The following is a 13810-nucleotide window of genomic DNA, read 5'->3' as shown; positions in this document are numbered from 1 at the left end:
TAATAATGATAATTTAGTATTTTCGAGTTAAAACCATAATTAAAATAATAAACCATTTGCATAAAAATGTTAGGCAATGGTTTTGAATAATAAAAACAGATTAGATTTTATCTATCAGAGGAAAAAATTAATTATTTTGTGTGTTCCAGCGTAATAAAATAAAATGTCTAGATGGAATGGAAAATGAAATGAAACCGTATATCCCTAGTGTAAAACTACCATGACCCAATTGATCCCCAAGGAGTAACAATGACGTTGAACAATACTCGCTCAACTTTAATCTATTGTCTTACAAACTAAAATAACATTAAAACCCTCCATATAGTTTGCGAGTTTGTTCTTTTACATGCAATCAGAAAATCACAATTCTCCCGTTCTATATAATTGCTAATAATCTAAATTTTATTCGGTAATATCATAGCGCTGTAAAAATTACAACAGATCAACTATACACGTTTGAAAATTTTTTTCAGCTATTGCGCACTTAGTGTTATCATAAATGTACAGTAAGTGATGTCTATGGGTAATTATTTTCATATTTATACAATTTATCACGAGCAGCAAAGAGTAAAAGAAGAAATAATAAAATATAAATGGGTCGTTTTTAAATTATAAAACAAATTCGTTAGGAAGTTGATGCGTAAATGAGATTTATATTTATATATTCTTATAGGAATATTTGGATTTGATAAATAAAAGAAAATAGAATTGGTGATTGATGTTTTGTGATGCATTTTAATCATGTTCAAAAAAAATTATTAACTAAAAATGAAGAAGTAGAAAGTTTGGTAGTTTTCTAAGGTTTTTAATTTGTTCAAAAATTATCAAAAAATTATACATGAGTAATTTATTTTCAATAAAATTGAGCAAGAACATAAAATTATCTTTTTAAAAAATTTTTAAGAAAAATTAAGACGAAATTTAGTGTGAGTAAAAATTGTATTCCTTGTGTATTTAAAATAATTGAAGTCAATAGTTTCATTGGTATTAACTTGAACATGATTAAATACATACAAATATATCAATATATATGAATGATTAGTACGTGACGAGAGCAAGTGTTGTACACGTATACAAATAACTATAAACGCAATCTCCGAACTCTCTTCTCTCTATTTATACAATATTAAAAAGAAAATAAAATAAGAAGAAAGTTAAATATAAATATATATTGAATATTAAATAAAATAATTAATTTCTTTGTCGTTGAATGGTCTCTAGACACACATAGAAAGAAACCTCCACCTAGATCCTAGGATCTATAACGAGCACATACATATTAATGCAACGATTAAATAAAAATTAAAGACAGTAATTATAATATTGCAACGATTAATCGATAATTCGGATTTGAAATTTATTTGTGAACTTAAATAACTTTTTAGTTTAAAATTTTTAAATATTGCTTCTCTGTACAGACAGAATTTCAAATAGGATTCTAGAATTAAAGAAAAATATCGAAGCTTAAGATTTTTCAAATCCGAATTTAATATAAAATGTGAATAAAGAAAAAAGTGTTGTGGATTGGCGGAGGATTGACGCAAGTTCTAAAGCACACATACCGCCGCTAAAATAAAAAGTAACGTGCGAATATATTTGAGTGCTCGTGAGGCATGTTTTTATATCAAATATTTATTTATATTATGGCATTTAGAGATTGTGTCTGATGTGATAGAGTCAAAAGTCAAAGTAATAAAAATAGACAATTTCTACTGAAATATATCATAGGAAGAAATAAAAAAGTAAGTGATTATAGTTGAGTGATAAGAGAAAATTTTATATATAATAGTTCGTGCTCAAAAATATGCCGTTAAACATCTTTTATTTAAAAATAGTAGCTAGTAATATTGGCTACACAGAAAAAAATGTACTTGAATCAAGTAAATAATTTTGAATAACTTCATCTTCTTGATTTGAGTAAAAAAATTCTTAAACTAAGAAATTTTTCTTGGTAAATTACTTAAGTAAATTTTACTTGATTCAAGAATTTTTCGTCTAGATTGAAGACAATGAAACTGTTCAAATTAATTTTCTTGGTTTAAGAATTTTTCTCTTGATTCAAGTTAATTTTTTTTCAGTGTATGTATAGAATTTACAGAATATTAACATTACCAAATTAAACCTTGGAACTGTTTAATATATTTGCGTAAAGCCGTAAAAGAATGTGTAGATAAAAGATAGTCCAATAGAAGTTGGTTCCCTGATAAAGAAAAATTATTTAACAAGATTGAATAAATCAAATATTAAATTTTAAACCCTTCTGAATCGTTCGGTAAACTTGATTTTTTTTTTTTTTTTTTCAAACAGAATCTTTTTTAATAGTTTTCAATTGCCAATAGTTTCAAAGTTCTGATAAATAAATAAATCAATAATAATTCAATTCAACTTCAACGGGAGATTCGAAGAAATTTAGAAATATTTAATTATTTTAATACTTCTAAATACTTTCCAAAAACCAAACTCTACATGTATTTTCCCGAGTCGAAAAAATGAACTTAAATCAATTGTTTTATTTACCGAGTAAGTTCATGTAAGTTCATTTTTTTGATTCAGGTTATTCCATGAAAAGATAAGAACGTGATTTTTGTGATCTTTATTTAACAGATAAAAACATAAATATTAAAATAGACTGATAAACAGAAGAAAAAAATGGAGCTACCCGATTTATTTTTGGAAACAATTAGTCATAAAACGGATTGTCTGGCTAAGAGTCTTATCAAAAAGTTGAACTTAACTCTCTTGTAGTGGTACAATTCAATAATCATAAGCCCTCCGTTGAAAGTTTTCAACACTACCTATGACAACGAACATGGAATCGATTTAAAATTCAATTTTTTTGATCTTTCTAAATCTTTTTTTTTTTTTTTTTTTTTTCTTTTCATCAGGGTAAATTTTATAATGTTACTTATTCATTTTATAGCAACGCAATACTGAAATTACTATTCTTTATAATTTGAAATGATGTGATACTAAAAACAACAAAAATGACGTTTTTTTCTAATTTTGCATAAAACATTTGATAACGGCGTATTTTTAGTGCATTCATTGTATAAACTATTAAATACAGCTTGTACTGGAATATTGCACTCTGCAGCACTAGTTGTATAAAATACTTTTTTTAGTGTAATGATTAGAAAAAATATGCACAATGCTGTAAGTAAAAGTGATTATAGAACACAGAGCTAGTAATATGAAAAATAAACGGGTACAGTAATAAATATTATAAAAAGAGTTGAAAGTTAAATAAAAAAATGTATGCATATTTAAGGGCAAAAATGTTTGAAATGTAATTTAAATATTTAAATATTTTTGTGCCTTTTTTGCGTACACGTGTTTTACCTCTTGAGCTTTTGGACTGTCATCGGGGATCTCTAGACTGTTTAGTAATGCAAAAGAATTGCTAATGGTTTTTAAGTGAATGATGCGCCCTAATCTCCATAACTATCACAGTACTTCATATTTAAATACCCAGTAGAATGTTTTTATGAATGAAATGTTGTAATTATAATTATTATTAGTATATTCCAGCTTGTTTAATTAAAATAAATTATTTATGATGAATATCTGGGATAGTTAGATGAAGCGAATGCACAGCGCAACAAAATAACTACGTGCAAGCTTACTAAGTATACATAAATATGCGTCCCAGTGTAAAATACGAAAAAATGTATTTTGTACGTGACACGTTAGTTTGATTTTAATGGTTAATTTTAAAAATAGTTATAACTATAATTAAATATATTTTAGTTATCGATATATAGTACGATTTGGGTGAATAGTTATTTAATAGTACTAGGATAGAAAATTTTTAAGGACCTGCTTCTGGGCCATGGACTGCATCTGCTGGAACATGATCCTCTCCTCCTCTTTTCCTGAAACATGACAGAGGAACGAAGCTCGCGAGATTGTTTATAAATATCACTAATCAATACGCCAGCTTTTTTTCCAATTTCCAATTAAAATCATTCAGTTTTAAACTTTATGTGTTAATTATTTTTGGCATGACTAATTTAAAAATGTTTCATATTTTAATTGAAAAAATAATAACTTGCTCTTAATAACAGTTTTAGATATAATTTTAGTTTTATTTTTTTTTAATATCAACATTTTTTTGTACGCAACACACATGAAATATTTTTAAAATGTTTGAGTTTATCTCTTGGATATGAAAGTGAGTTTCATATTCTGACGTTATGAAAATACGTCACAAGGATTCAGATGAATTTACTTCAATAATCCGCAATATCGAGATATGAACCGCTTCTAGAATATTGAGTATTATAGGGAATATTTTATGAATTTTTTATGTCTCTTTATTATTGCTGTGCAGTAAAAAAAAAAAAAAACTAAGAAAAATGACTTATTTTAAATAAAGTAGTCGGAAGCAAAACGTGCTTGATATTTCGTAAACCTACGGTAAAAACTATTTTTTAGTTATCTTTATTGTCTTTTTTTACTCCTCGGCGTTGTAAAATCATATTTTTTTATTTTCTCACATTTATTCTTTATGTATCTTTTATACATATATCATCTACAAATATTTTTATTTTCAAAGATTTGTATTTCTTCGGTTCTTTGGATGACATTACGATAAAATTTTTTATTTTTCCACGCCTATGATTTATCTGCCCTGCAAGGTTTTTAAGTAATAGTATATTGTGTGACTAGGGCTGAAACAAAACGATTTCAGACCAGTGAAGTTGCCTGCCCGAGCGAAGCGAGGGCTGGCATCACTCGGTCTGAAATCGTGTTTCATCCCGCGTCACACATTATATTTTTCATATAAGTTGCATTAAAAATGCTAGTTTCAATGTCTGGAGCCAACCAGAACTAGATAGTTTCAGACGAACAGCGAAAATACCATTTTATTATGAAACTTATAATAAAATAAAATAGAAAGTAATAGTTTATTTTTTACCAAACATTATTCATAAATTGACAAGTTTTCTTTTATCATTCTTATTTATGCTTAATAACAGAATTATAATATGTCAGTACAGTTAACGGTTAGAATGACAATTATAAAGGTATAAAATAAACAAACAATTGATAGGATTGAAAATAAAGCTGCAACTTCACCTCGCGGACAGAAAATCATCATTTTCTGTCCGCCGGGAAGAAATAATTGATACCTGCCCGGCACAGTCGCATTGGTCTGAAATTGTCTAGTTTCGGTTGGCTCAACAGGCATTGAAACTCACATTTTCAATGCAGGTTATATGAAAAAAATATAAAAAAAAAAATTGGCTTATTTTTTTATTCAGGTTTATAAAAAAAAACTGCCGGAATAATTTATCATGTTTGATCTTCATTGTCCAATAAATAAAACAATGTAAATAATTGAATGTAAAAATCTCTTATTATTATATAATTATTATATAATTACCCATCCCCTTGTTTTGGAGCATCTCCAGGAGCTTTTTGATGCTCTCATCTCGAGCTTGCAGAGTTTGCTTTTGAGTTTCTATTCTCAGTTCAAGCTCCTGAAACGAAAACATTAAACATTATTTAATATGAAAAATATTTATCTTAACACATGTTTGTTTTATCTACACGATTCGCTTAAAATATCTCCATCAGAATGAACATTACTGCTCATTAACACGCGATGTATTCGAATATAATTAAAATTAATCTAGTGACATAAATTAGTGGTGAGTAATAATAAAATAAAATAAAATAAATATTGTCTTTATTAGGTGTTGAAGATACTACAGTACAACTTGGTTATAAGTTGTATTTCGTTCTCTTTTCTACTTACATGAAATATTTCATATATAGATATAACTGCCATGAGAGTGAGTAGATCATCCGATGTAACTTATAACCAGGTTGTACTGTACCATTAGCAACGCGTGTCAACTCCAATACTCCGACACCCGTTTCTAACGAATTTATGGCGCCTCTTTAACGAAGGAAATGCAATTAACGGAGAAATAGATTCTCAGTGGTATATCTTACTCCATAAATAATAAATTTCACGTTGTGAATTTTCACATTATTTAGATACATAAAAAAAAATTTTCAGTAAAAGTTATCAAGATTTATATTAATACCCGATCTTCACTCCAATTTTCGAAAATCGAGTTCTCATTAGATCTCCATGTTAGAAGTCCTATTAGAAAATTATTCTATGTTTAGGTAGAATGTCACTGTGTGTGTGTGTGTGTGTGTGTGTGTGTGTATTTAAGCCTTAATATACTGAAAAATCTCAAAATAAAATTATCAAAAAAAATTCCGATTAAAAATAAAAATTGATTTTTAAAAAATAAAATTTTTATCCACTGCCGCAACACCGCTGCCGTTTGGAAGACAAAATCACCGCAACACGAAATCTTTATTCTTGACTCGCATAACCGCAACACAGCTGCACGCTGCTTAATTTTAATCTAAACCATCGCTGCAACACCGCCGCAACACAGCTGCACGCTGCTTGATGTTATTCAAATCGTCGCCGCAACATCGCCGCTAAAGCATAGCTACAATTTCACAAAAAATGGCATCATAATTAATTTATCACGCAATAATTAATTAATAAATAACTTGAACATAAATTTTAATGTAAGACCTATTGTTTAATCTCCTTTTATTCAAATGCCTAATATTCAAACGAAAAAAAATTTTTAAATCAGGCCAAAGTACCGCGAAATTATTGATTCTTTTTAGTCGTATTATTAAAGTATATTTTTAATTTTGTCCCCTGGGTTGAACAGAAGCAGCACGCCTATCGAAATACCCTGGAAAAATCTTATATAATGATTAAACTGCGATGGGATTCGAACCTGGGTCATGTGCATGAAAGTCTCGAACATTACCAACTGCGCTGCAAGTCGTAGTTAACTAAAAGAATTTAGTTTAGCTATTTGAATGATCAACAAATATTTTATTTCAATGTATACCACCAAACGAAGGTAGTGCAGCGGTGTTGCGGCGGTGTTACGGCGGTGTTGCGGTGGTGTTACGGCGGTGGTGCAGCAGTGTTGCGGCGGTCGATCAAAATTTATTATTTTTTAGTAGAAAATAATAATTTAATTTTTACTCGGGACAGTGCAGCCGTGTTGCGGTGATGTTGCGGAAGTGTTGCGGCAATCACAATTTTATTATTTCGTCACAGATTTGTTGCAGCTGTATTTCGGCAGTGTTGCGGGCACTTAGACTCCGTACGGTGCTGTTGCAGCACTGTTGCGGCTATTTTATGTTTTTACTCGGGATATCTTTCGGAATAACTTTTTAACCGCTACACTAATCGTACCCACAATCTAATCAGCACTTTACTATAAAAACAACGTCAATTGATGAAAACCTTTGACAAAAAATTCCAAAAAAAATATTTTTTCGGAATAACGTTCTTGTCAGATCATTTTGCAGGTGGAAAATAATTTTTCTGAACTCAAAAAATCACGTTAAATGATCCAAATGGAATGAAAATCAGTTAATCTTTTTTAAATTAATATAGATCTTTTGGTGCTTGAAAAACTACATTGAATGCCGCAAACCATACCAAAATCAGCTGATATGTTCAGGAGATATTGCAATTCTAAATTTTCATAAAAATGCTCTACAATACAATCACTAAATTTTCGAGTTCGAAAATGTATAAAAGTTGTATGTTGAGTTCGAAGAGCCTAAAACTTTGTCATACGAAATTTTTCGAGTATTTTCAGCTCGAATATAGTGAGACGTTCTAGGGATAGCCTGCAGGGTCAACCGTTTTTCAGATGTATTTTATTATAAAACTACCATTCCATATCAGGAACTCAAGTTAATTATTTTAAATTAATATAGATGTAACTAGTTTACAATAAAATGTTCTCTTAACGATAAAAAAAATTGAAATAGTTGGATGTTATTGGACGAATACAATTTTAATTTCAAATGAATAAAGGACTGATCAAACCAGCTTAGTTGAATTCGCCCTAGGCAGATATTTTAATCATACTTTCCGGATATGTCGCCGTTATTAAATTACTGAGATTCAATATGTTTCAGGCCCCCTTCTAAATCGTCAGTTTTTTAATATCCGAAAAAAGTTAACTAATTGCTTTTTCATATTTATTTTTTTAAATTATTATCTTGAATTGAAAATATTCATTCTACACCCAGGATTTTCTTTTCTTGTTAATTATTCGTTTCCTTGGATTAATAATAAAAATTTAACTTACTTACTCCTTTAAAAATTGTAGATAATAGTACTGAATGCCACAGCACAAAAAAAATGTATTCGGAAAAAATTCGAGAATAAATGGAAATAATGGAATTATTTAATTTTTTACTTTACTTCTATTGTTGCAAAAATGAATAAGTTAATTTAACAAGACAGAGACTGTCGTAAAGAATAGTATTCATCCCAGAATTTTAAAGTTCTTAATGTATGTGTGTATATAAGACACTAGGGGATAAGAATTGATGGACTCATCACATTGATAAATCTTCCCATCTTTTTACGAGAAGATATCTCATGAATTTATCATTTTTTGCATACATACATTCGTTTATCATGAATCATGCGGCACTTCTTATTTTTGTTAAAATGTTTGAACCATGCAGTGTGTCATTCTCAGAGTTTATAAAAGAACAACATAGTGAGGATGTTGTGTAAGTATCAATATTGATATGGATTTGAAAATAGAAAGCTGTTCAAAAGGGTGTTTGATTTTTCGTTAATTTAATTTTCATTTCTTTGAATTGGTTTTTTTCTGTTTTTCAAAATAAGAAAGAACTTTTGTGAGGAGACGTTAAATTTTACAGAAGAAATATTTTATAAATAAAGAAATAATTATTTCATTGATTGAAAAATAATTTCAGTCTATAATCAGATAATTTTTAAGACATTAATTCACGATAATACAGCTGAAAAAATGTAGATCAGAAGCTAATATTGAAAGAAGGTCGGTTCAACTTACGAGAACTGCAATTTTTTGTACTTTTCGACGGATTATAATCCTACCATTCATTTAACTTATAAGGGGAAAATTCTCGATGATACAATTAATAAAGTATGAAAAATAGTTGACCCCACAAGCCATCTCTGAAACTTTTCTCTACTTTCATGCTAAAAAAAGCTGAAAAGTTTACCTATCACGAAATTTTCGTTTTTTTTTTTTTTTTTTTTTTTTTTTTTAATTAGAATTGCGATATCTCCCAAACTAATCACACAATTTTTATATGATTTCAGTATTCGATGCAGTTTATTAACAATAAAATGAAAACTTGTTATTAAAAAACGATCTGACCAAAAATTCAGAAGTTATCTGAAAACAATTTTTCTTACAAATTTATTATCCATATCTCCCGAAGGAATCAACTTATTTCAATACGGTTTGCGGTAGTCAACGTCTTTTTTGAGTAGAAGAGCTGAATAAATTTTGGAAGTAATCGATACAATAGTTTAGAAAATTATTCTAAAAAAAAAAATTTTTTTTTAATTTATTCTTGCAATGGCTTTTGAAATTTATTGGGCTGAATCAGTTCAAATTTTTCGTAAATTTGAATTTGGCGGAATCCTTTGGAATACCGTAAACTTCCTTCCGATCGTTTCAGCGATTCAAAAGTTATGAAAGGTTTACATACACCCCACATATGACCCACACAGGAACCTTTACAAGCATGTGATTATTGTGCAAAAATGCTTGTAAATCTACATCTGTAATACGTTTCTGTTCGTCAGAAACTGTACTTTCAGAAAATCCAGATGGGGTAAGAGTTCTATTTAGTATAGAACTAATTATTTCACAAATAAGATGTTTATTTGTTGCCGTAAGATGGACGGCGGAGTTCAGAAATGGTCCACCTTTGCAAGCATGTGATTGTTGTGCAAACATGCTTGTAAACATACATCTGTAGTACAAATAGTTAGAGAGCTAGCGGCACTTTTTTTTAAATGATCTGCTCATCGTGCAGAAGTGATGAATTAGTTACTTTTCAGTAAGTCAAACTGAAAAATTCATTTCTGCAGTTTGAGTTGCGCTGTTTTTTTAATTGATATTAGTATGAAATAAAAAAAAAGACCTGATTTAAATGATTTGCTCACGTCTGCCTTTAATGCAGAATGTACAGTTGGCTAGTTATAGTTTGAATATACAAGTCCCAGACATGTTCATTTCTGCATCAATAAGTTATCAATTTTTGTTTTTAATTTAATTGCTCAAATGTAAACAAATGATGTGTTCATGTTGTAGACTTTGATAATAATTTACTTCTGATTTTTAAAATCATAAATATCAATTTCTGCAGCTTTAATTTTTTTGAAATTAAAAGTTATCAATTTTTTAAAATGCAAAAAAAAATAATTCAATTTAATTATTTGTTCATATCTGCAACTTGACTAATTGGTTGGTTTATATCTAAAAAATATAAAAATATATAAGCCAGACGTTTTCAGTTTATAATTGAGGTTATAATTGAGGATGGTTTTACTTGTATCACTGTAGAGTGTTTTACAAGGGAGGGTGGGGAATTATTGTCTCTCCACTTTTTTCTCCGCAATATAATCTCTCAACCCCGTCATTATAACTCTCAACCACTTTTTCGTCCCCACCCCCCTGCATGTCGGGATTTTTTCTTTCATGCCCGACACACATGTGCTGCGACTGTGGCCGACTTACGCGTTATAATCAGTACCTGCATTTACATTACGGTCTTAAATAGTATGGAGGTACTTCTATAATGACATTTTACCTCCATAACTATATGGGAAAACCACAGAAAACCCGACCGGTACAGAGGCTGGCAATGAAACGCACATATTCTTAGTTTATAATCATTGAAAAATATTGGTGCGCGCCGGAATCGAACCCTGGTCCCACTCTTTCGAAATGCAGGTACCGAGCCGACTAGGCTATTGCCAACCTAATGTTTTCAGTTTATATTGTAACGTTGCAAATATTTTTGAGTGAAAAATTTCGAAATTGATCCCGCCAGATAAAATTTAATATTTTATCCACGTGTTAGCGGCATATTTAGATCTGTATATAGTAACCTTGTAGTATAAAGTTGGATGGATGAAGGAACTGAATTTGCTGACCCCCCTTGTATGGAAGACGTTGAAGTAGAGGAAAAACAGAAAGATTAAAAAATGAATCAATCAAAAGTCGTTTTGTTTTTTTCAAAAAAATATGGAAAACGGTTGACCCTAAAGGCCATCCCTAAAGGCACACACTGCACGGAAAAAAATAAATAGTAAATGCAACATGATGCAGTCTTGGTAAATAAACATGATGAAATCATGTTGCATCTACATGATTTGTCATGTTTCGGCTACATGACAATCATGTTGCAGTAACATGGGAAGATCACGTTGCATCCACATGATTTGTCATGTTCCGGCTACAATCTGTGCAAGTCAAAACAATACTCGAATTAAATTTCAAATCTAGATCTGAAAATACAATTCTATCAAGTGCCCAATATACACTATCCCAAAGTAGATTTATGGCGCATCCAGTTTGCGCAGATTCTATACACGACTCTGAGTGTTACAATTGCTACTCGTTCAAGTGTTACAATTGACGCTCACGCTGATCTGTTAACAAAAATCTAATTACAATAACAAAAATCAGTAAATTGATATGAAATTCGATTTTACAATACTCTTAAAGTATTAATACAAGTCTCACATCTTAACATTAGAAAATAAAATTGTTATTAAAAAAATTGTGAAGCGTACAAGAAAAAGTTTTCACGCGTATTTTCAACAATTCTCAATGTTTTGATATCGGAACAAGATTAATAACTGAAACTTTGATCTAATCAATAAATTACTGTTTTCAAGAATTTAAAAAAAGAATAATAATTTTTAGTTTTTTCAATAGTTTTTTATTGAGTGTTACAATTGTCCCTTGTTACAATTGCAGCACCTCTCCCCTACTAGGTTCTTAGCAGAGTTGCAAATAATATTTAAATTTGATAGTACATTATTCAATAATTAATGCATTATTTTTGATGTTCAGTTATAATATTTTTGAATGATCAATTGGATTTTAGTTCATAATTCAGTTTTTTATAACTATATCTAAAAATCTAATGGATAATGCAAAAGTGATAGAACTAACCTTTAACAGTACTGAATTGATTATCAGACAGTAGATTATCAAATTTGCTGCATCATTTGAAACTCTGTTCAAAATGTGGGGACTTGCTAGAAACTCGATCTTTGAAATCGGAGTGAAAACCAAACCTCCCAATACTTGAAAATTATTGATTTCCATGGCCGGAAGTTAATAAATAGTTGTACATTTATATTCCGGCATTAACATAGCTTTATAAAAATATAAAAATAGAAGACGTGACTTGGAATTTGTAGGATGGTACGTGATAGAGAGCTGGTCGGCAAGCTTTCAATTTACGTTGAATTTGCGGTAACTTTCAAGGGGTTTTACAACTGTTGAGATTAAGGAAAGGTAAGAGAAGTGGAAAGGAGAAGAGGGCGTGTATAATCGAGAGATACGATAATGAGGAGCGGTACCAGTAGAGGAACTGTCTGCATAATCTGGCTGATAGCCAAAGGCGACCAGTTGCTTCCCGTACGTCACAACTGGTTGACCTAAGCAACGACTGAGGATTGAGTGTGCAATTATTGCATGCAGTTTTCTTTTGCACGGCTCAACATGTTCTACTCAAAATGCCGGAAGAGTTCGCGCGTCGCCGGTAGTCACACGTACTGCAAAATAGATCAGCTAAACTATATTTGTCTCGAGATAAAGGCTACAAATGAACGATAAACATCAGTTGTAGCATTTTTGCCAAGTGTTGTTGGTTCATTTCACCTTTTCATTTAATTTTACGTTTATAACTCTTTAAGATATATTGTATAGTTAATAATGTCTAAATGTTTCACTTTCTCTTAACTTAAAGTTTGTTCAACTTAAATTATATTCTACGTTTTTGGGTAAAATTAATTTTAAGATATTCTTCTGAAGTCTCAGGGTCATTAAAATTTCAGAGTAAATTTAGCATTAAAAATCATCGTATGGTATTAAATGAATAAAAAATTTCATAAATACAATGTTATACAAAATTACTATATAATTGCAGCAGGATGCATTCATTGAAGTGATAAAAAGTATTTTAATAAAAATCAAATTTTTGATTAGAGAAAGCACAAAAATTTGATTGAAAGCACAAAGTTTTTAATCGATAGAAAAAAATTGATGAGAGAATTAAAGCACTAGTAAGTTTGAAATTCAACGCAATGCATTAAGCTAGTTTTTTTTTTTTTTTTTTTTTTTTTGAGGACTTTCATAATCCCGGACAGCTTGAGGGGCCGTAGCCTCGTTAGCAAATTCTCGACTGACCTAAAATACTTTTACTACTGTACGCTATAGATTTCTTTTACAATTTTTCTCTCTTTATATTTTTCTATTATTATCATTGTTGTAGTTGTTATCATTATTATTACTTATTACTATTTTTATTGTTAACAACATGCACTGATGTTTTTGCCTATGAAAAACATTTCTATTGTGAAGCGATGTATGATGAAGATAAATTCAATTGAAAGGTTTTGTGCTTGATAATACACATCACAACAATGACTAAAATCAATAGCATTAGTTTATTTTGCAATTTCACTAAAGATATAAGTTTTTATATTTTTACCTTTATTGTGTCACGTAATATTGCTATTTCTCGAGTAAGATGCTCATTTTCATTGTAGAGAACTTCCATTTGTTGTTGCATTTCTACACTTGGTCCTCGCATTCTCAGTCTCAGTTCTTCTTCTAATTGTCTTACCATCATACTTTGTTTCTGTTAACATAAAGACAAATAATGATTTAATAAAACTTTCTATTAATATTTATTTTCATCTAAC

General features: G+C 29.7%; 1 protein-coding gene across 5 annotated transcripts in view; it reads right to left on the bottom strand.

The window, feature by feature from the left end:
- Positions 1-13810, bottom strand: part of LOC123263719 (ELKS/Rab6-interacting/CAST family member 1) — a 64799-nt gene that overhangs the window by 27618 nt on the left and 23371 nt on the right. For all 5 annotated transcript variants that reach the window (XM_044726666.1, XM_044726667.1, XM_044726662.1 and 2 more), the window contains 3 exons: positions 13597-13746; positions 5387-5483; positions 3817-3872 (listed from right to left, as the gene is read on the bottom strand). In XM_044726666.1, coding sequence (XP_044582601.1) covers positions 3817-3872; positions 5387-5483; positions 13597-13746 — 303 coding nt within the window. The remainder of the gene's footprint in view (positions 1-3816; positions 3873-5386; positions 5484-13596; positions 13747-13810) is intronic.

The sequence above is a fragment of the Cotesia glomerata genome, linkage group LG4 (assembly GCF_020080835.1).
Source record: "Cotesia glomerata isolate CgM1 linkage group LG4, MPM_Cglom_v2.3, whole genome shotgun sequence".
In the NCBI taxonomy this organism is placed as follows: domain Eukaryota; kingdom Metazoa; phylum Arthropoda; class Insecta; order Hymenoptera; family Braconidae; genus Cotesia; species Cotesia glomerata.
Note: the sequence above shows the minus strand (reverse complement) of the source record. Positions and strands in the feature narration are given on the sequence as shown.